The sequence below is a fragment of the Nicotiana tabacum genome, chromosome 21 (assembly GCF_000715075.1).
Source record: "Nicotiana tabacum cultivar K326 chromosome 21, ASM71507v2, whole genome shotgun sequence".
NCBI lineage: Eukaryota > Viridiplantae > Streptophyta > Magnoliopsida > Solanales > Solanaceae > Nicotiana > Nicotiana tabacum.
The window spans coordinates 97,480,900-97,487,445 of NC_134100.1; the positions used below are offsets into that span (position 1 = coordinate 97,480,900).

Below are 6,546 nucleotides of genomic sequence, written 5' to 3' on the forward strand. Positions count from 1 at the left end.
CTAGATTCAGGATTATTTTTGGGTTTCCAAATCCATCCTGAGACATTTGACTTACGAAATTGACAAAAAGAATATTTGTGTCCACTTTTATTATAGTAGTGACACGTAGGACTTGATCCATTTTTGGTTCTCCCGTTTGTGTCAGCACTAGTGGACTCTGTTCTGGCTGGTCCTTTTCCAGTTGACTTGTAAGTCGCCTGGTTTGACTTTACAGAACTATGACTGGTGGATTTGCGCATGCCATTGAGTTGCATTTGCAATTCATCAACTTCATCTTGAAGTACTTCTTTTTCAATTTCGCATACTTCAAACTTGAGTTTCCAGTCTTTTATTTCTCTGTTGAGTCTCTTTATTTCATTCATCATCTTTTGAGACTCTTTTAAAGTAAGGTCAAGAATATCCTGCAATTTATTACATATTTCACAGTTAAAAGGTCTTACCTTGCTTGTTTCACCTCGTGCCATGAAACAATTCTCGTTGTCATCTTTTCAATCATTATCTGAGATGTCCTCATCTATCCAGCACCCTGAAAGCTTGTTCATGTCGTTTTCCAAAATTGTCATGAAGCATAGATTTGCTATCTCTTCATGTTCAGAACTATCTTCATCACTCCAGCTTCCAAATGATTTGTTCTTGTTAAACCCTCTGGAGACCTTTCTTTTAAGCTTGGGACATTCAGCTTGAACATGCCCAAATCTTCCACATTCATAACATTTGCCATCATTTTTGTCTTGTTCATTGTATTGCCTAGTTCGCCTGGGTGGTATTCTGCCTCTTTTTGTATTCATGTATCTCCTCATTAAATTATCCATGTTCCTTGATACCATGAAAATTTCTTCTTGAAGAGCTTCAGGGTCATCATCAATATCATTGTCTGTTCTTTCAGGTGTAGCCTTGAAAGCAACTGTTTTCTTCTTCTCTTCTTGATTTGTTTTCTTGAGATGAGTTTTCTCAAAAGCTATAAGTTCTCCTCGAAGTTCATCATATGATAATTTATTCAAATCCTGTGACTCAAGAGTAACTACCTTTGTCTGCCAAGTAGTGGGCAGACTTCTCAGAATTTTCCTAACTTGATCACCACTTGAGTAGGGTTTGCCAAAAGCTTTTAGATCACTGATGATTTTGCTAAATCTGGCAAATATTTCTTTAATAGATTCTCTTTCTTTCATCTGGAAAAGTTCGTAGTCATGGACCAACATGTTAATATGGGTTTCTTTCACTTTACTGGTTCCTTCATAAGTGACTTCAAGTTTATCCCACATCTCTTTGGCTGTATCACAACTGACGATTTTCTCGTATTCCTCAACACTTATAGCATTATAAAGCAGATTCCTTACTTTAGCATTAACTTGTACAACCGCCATTTGTTCATCGGTATATTCATCTATATCTTCAGGATCAACGGGTGGTTGAGCAACAACCGGTAGTGGGTAATTCCCCTTTTTGATAACTCTCCAAACCTTGAGATCATAAGATTTTGCATATATTTCCATACGCACTTTCCAGTGAGAGAAATGTTGTCCATTAAAATATGGTGGCCTCAGTTGCGATGTTCCTTCCTGAAAGAGTGCTCCGACAATAACTTAATTTACCATGATCTTTTCTCACAAGCTGTTAAGCAAAAGAAAAAGTGTGAGCCTTGCTCTGATACCAAATGAAACTACAAGGGGGGGGGGGGTGAATTGTTTATTTTTATATTTTAATAGCTACTAGTTGACTAGTTTTCTAATTAGTCGACATGATGTAATAACGAGATAATAAGAAGAGAAGAAATTAAGATGCAGAAATAAAGTGCAAGAATTAAAGACACTAGAATTTTTATACTAGTTCGGATTCAATGTGAATCCTAGTCCAGTCCCCTTGGGTTGCAAGGAAGTTCTCTTTAAGTGAATGAGTTTCTGGAGTACAATCGTGAATGATGTGGTTTACACCAATGGCTCAATTTCTATGTCACTCATTTTTTTTATACAATGCCTCACCAGTATTTTTCTCTCTTTCTTCTCTAACTTGTTACACAACAGATCTAATAGAGCTACAATGTTTGTTTGCAGTAGAACAAAGAGAGGGTATTTGGTTCGATCAAAGTATATTTTTCTAAGGCTTAAGGATGTGTATAAATACTTTGTAAGAGGCCGTTGCTGAAGAGATTTGCCAACCCAAGAGATTTGATCCTTGGAAAAAGATTGATTCTTTCCAAGAATAAGGTTATTTGCCGTTGGTCTTCCTTGATGAAAGGACTTTAATAGCTTTCCTTCTACAGGTCTTGATAGCACTGTATTTACTCCTTGATGTTTGGTCCTTTCAGTAATAGCAACTTGATTGATCATCTTGCAAGATTTTCGATACTTCTTTTCCGCTTCAATTAATCTCGGATTGATTTCCTTGTCTTTGATTGATTCCTTCAATCTTGGATGCTTTCCTTGAGTCCTTTAATTGATTCCCCTAATCTTAGATGCTTTCCTTGAGTCCCTGTATCAAGTCCTTGTACCAAGAGCAATTATATTATTTTCATCATTAAAACTAAAACCTAACACACCGGGGAATTGCTATAAGTGTGGAGAGTTTGGCCACATCAGGAGACATTTCCTCGCCTTATGGGAGGTCCGGCTCAGCAGAGGAGCTAGTCTATGACATCAGCACCAGTTTCTTCCCTACCCGCTCAGCGAGCTCGGGGTGGAGCCCAGTCAGATAGGGGTCGCCCGAGAGAGGGAGGCCGATCAGGGGGTGGCCAGGCCCGTTTCTATGCTCTTCCTGCCAGACCAGATGCCATGCCATTGATTCTAATGCTATGATTATAGGTATTGTCTCAGTTTGACATAGAGATGCCTCTGTATTATTTGACCCTGGTTCTACTTATTCATATGTTTCCTCGTATTTCACTCATTTTATGGATATGCCCAATGAGTCTTTAGTTTTATCTGTTCACGTGTCTACTCCTGTGGGTGATACTATTATTGTGGACCGCGTATATCGGTCATGTGTGGTGACTATTGAGGGTCTGGAGACCAGAGTGGATCTTTTGTTGCTCAGTATGGTCGATTTTGATGTGATATTAGGTATGGATTGGTGTTCTCCATGTCATGCTATTCTAGATTGTCATGCTAAGACTGTGACGTTGGCGATGCCGGGGTTGCCGAGGGTTGCGTGGGGCGGTTCTATAGACTATGTTCTCATTAGAGTGATTTCATACTTGAAGGCTCTGCGGATGGTTGAGAAGTGTTATCTATCCTATTTAGTTTTGTGAGGGATGTTAGTGCAGAGACTCCTGCCATTGATTCTGTTTCGGTAGTGCGTGAGTTTCCGGATGTGTTTACTGCAGACCTGCTGGGCACGCCGCCCGATAGGAATATTGATTTTGGTATTGATTTGGTGCTGGGCACTCAGGCTATTTCTATTCCACCGTACCGTATGGCGTCGGCTGAGTTGAAGGAGTTGCAGGAGCAGCTTTAGGAACTCCTTGATAAGGGGTTTATTCGGCCTAGCGTGTCACCTTGGGGTGCACCAGTTCTATTTGTGAAGAAGGATGGTACTATGAGAATGTGCATTGATTACAGACAGTTGAACAAGGTCACAATCAAGAACAAATATCCTTTGCCGCGTATTGATGATTTGTTTGACTAGCTTCAGGGAGCGATGGTGTTCTCCAAGATTAATTTGAGGTCACGGTATCACCAGCTAAATATTCGAGATTCAGATATTCTTAATTGATATAACCATTATGAGTTCCTTGTGATGTCTTTTGGGCTGACCAACGCCCTAACAACGTTCATGCATATGATGAACAATGTGTTTCAGTCTTATTTGGACTCATTCGTCATTGTATTCATTGATAATATCCTAGTGTACTCTCATAGCTAGGAGGAACATGTCCAGCATCTGAGGATTGTGATACAGAGATTGAGGGAGGAGAAGCTTTATGCAAAGTTCTCCAAGTGTGAGTTTTGGCTCAGTTCAATGGTGTTCTTGGGGCACGTGGTATCCAGTGAGGGTATTCAGGTGGATTCGAAGAAGATAGAGGCGGTGCAGAGTTGGCCCAGACCGTCCTCAGCCACGGAGATTAGGAGCTTCGTTGGTTTAGCGGGCTATTACCGTCGTTTTTTGGAGGGTTTCTCATCTATTGCATTGCCCTTGACCAAATTGACCCAAAAGGGTGCTCCTTTCAGGTGGTCGGATGAGTGTGAGGAGAGCTTTCGAAAGCTCAAGACTGCTTTGACCACGGCTCCAGTTCTAGTTCTACCATCAGCTTCTAGTTCTTACATAGTGTATTGTGATGCCTCGCGGATCGGCATTGGGTGTGTTCTGATGTAGGAGGGTAGAGTGATTGCTTATGCTTCATGCCAGTTGAAGCCCTATGAGAAGAACTATCATGTTCCATGACCTTGAGTTAGCAGCTATTGTTCACGCCTTGAAGATTTGGAGGCACTATTTGTATGGTGTCCATTATGAGATTTACACTGATCATCGGAGTCTGCAGCATCTGGTAAAATAGAAGGATATTAACTTGCGTCAGCATAGGTGGTTGGAGCTTCTTAAGGACTATGATATCACCATTTTGTACCATCCCGGGAAGGCCAATGTGGTGGCCGATGCCTTGAGTCGCCGAGCGAAGAGTGTGGGGAGCTTAGCATATCTTCCAGCAGCAGAGAGGCCATTGACATTGGATGTTTAGGCCTTAGCCAGCCAGTTTGTTAGACTGGATATTTCTGAGCCGAGTCGAGTATTGGCCTGTGTGGTCTCTCGATCTTCTCTTTATAATCATATCAGGGAGCATCAGTATGATGATCCCCATCTGCTTGTCCTTAAGGACACGGTCCGACACGGTGATGCTAAGAATGTCACTATTGGAGATGATGGTGCATTGAGAATGTAGGGCAGGCTATGTGTTCCTAATGTAGATGGTTTGCATGAGCTGATTCTCCAGGAGGCTCATAGTTTGCAGTATTATATTCATCCGGGTACCGCGAAGATATATCAGGACTTGAGGCAGCATTACTGGTGGAGGAGGATAAAGAAGGACATAGTGGAGTATGTAGCTCGGTTCCTAAACTGCCAACAGGTGAAGTATGAGCATCAGCGACCAGGTGGGTTGCTTCAGAAGTTAGAGATTTCGGAGTGGAAATAGGAGCGGATCACTATGGATTTCATTGTTGGGCTTCCACGAACTCAGCGGAAGTTTGATGCAGTTTGGGTGATTGTGGATCGGCTGACGAAGTCAGCTCATTTCATTCCTGTGATGACTACCTATTCTTCCGAGTAGCTGGCTCGAGTGTATATTCGTGAGATCATCAGGCTTCATGGCGTACCAGTATCTATCATCTCTAACCGGGGTACACAGTTTAGATCACGATTCTGGAGGGTCATACAACATGAGTTGGGTACTCGAGTGGAGTTGAGCACAACATTTCACCCTCAGACGGACGGACAGTCCGAGCGCACTATTCAGATATTAGAGGATATGCTCCGTGCGCGTGTGATGGAGTTTGGGGGTTCATGGGATCAGGTTTTGCCACTAGAAAAGTTTTCCTACAACAACAGTTATCAGTCGCGCATCCAGATGGCATCGTATGAGGCTCTATATGGTAGGCGGTGTAGGTCTCCAGTGGGTTGGTTCGAGCCGGGCGAGGCTAGATTATTGGGTATAGACTTGGTTCAGGATTCTTTGGAAAAGGTTATGGTGATTCAGGATAGACTACGCACAGCCTAGTCCAGACATAAGAGTTATGCAGATCAAAAGGTTCGCAATGTTGCATTCATGCTTGGAGAGCGGGTCTTGCTCCGGGTGTCACCCATGAAGGGTGTTATGAGGTTCGGGAAGAAGGGAAAACTGCGCCCGAGGTTTATCGGTCCATTTGAGGTATGGCGACGTGTTAGGGAGGCTGCTTATGAGCTTGCCTTGCCTCCCTATCTAGTAGGAGTTCATCCAGTATTCCATGTTTCTATGCTCCGAAAGTATCACTGTGATCCATCTTACGTGTTAGATTTTAGCTCAGTCCAGTTGGACAAGGATTTATCTTATGTTGAAGAGCCAGTGACGATCTTAGATTGGCAGGTTTGAAAGCTGAGGTTGAAGAATATTGCTTCTCTGAAGGTTCAGTGGAGTGGTCAGTCGGTCGAGGAGGCGACTTGGGAGAAGGAGCACGATATGCGCAGTCGTTATCCTCATCCTTTCACCACTTCAGGTATGTCTCTATGCTCGTTCGAGGACGAACGATTGTTTTAAGAGGGAGAGGATGTAACGACCTGGACGGTCATTTTGAGTGTATTAGCCCCGATCCCCTATTTACTGTTTTCCCTGTATCTATTTCTGCTTATGTGACTTGCCGGGAGGTCTTGTTTTTAGTTTCGGTATATTTTGGGACACTTAGTCCCTAAAACGGAAGCCAAGTCTCAGGATTTTTGACCTTAGTCGGAATTATGTGAAGACGACTTCAAAATGGAGTTCTGTCGGTTCCTTTAGCTCCGTTGGGTGATTTTGGACTTAGGAGCCTGTCCGGACTGTAAATTTGAGGTATGTAGCTAATTTAGGCTTAAAATGGCGAAAGTCGA

The 6,546-nt window shown here is 42.6% G+C and overlaps 1 protein-coding gene across 1 annotated transcript; it reads right to left on the minus strand.

Annotated features, from left to right (window-relative positions):
- Nucleotides 1–488: 488 nt before the first annotated feature.
- On the minus strand, nt 489–1,493 carry LOC107774858 (uncharacterized). The gene has a single exon (XM_016594513.2). The coding sequence runs from the start codon at nt 1,491–1,493 to the stop codon at nt 489–491; it is 1,005 nt and encodes a 334-aa protein (XP_016449999.2).
- Between the last annotated feature and the right edge of the window lie 5,053 nt (nt 1,494–6,546).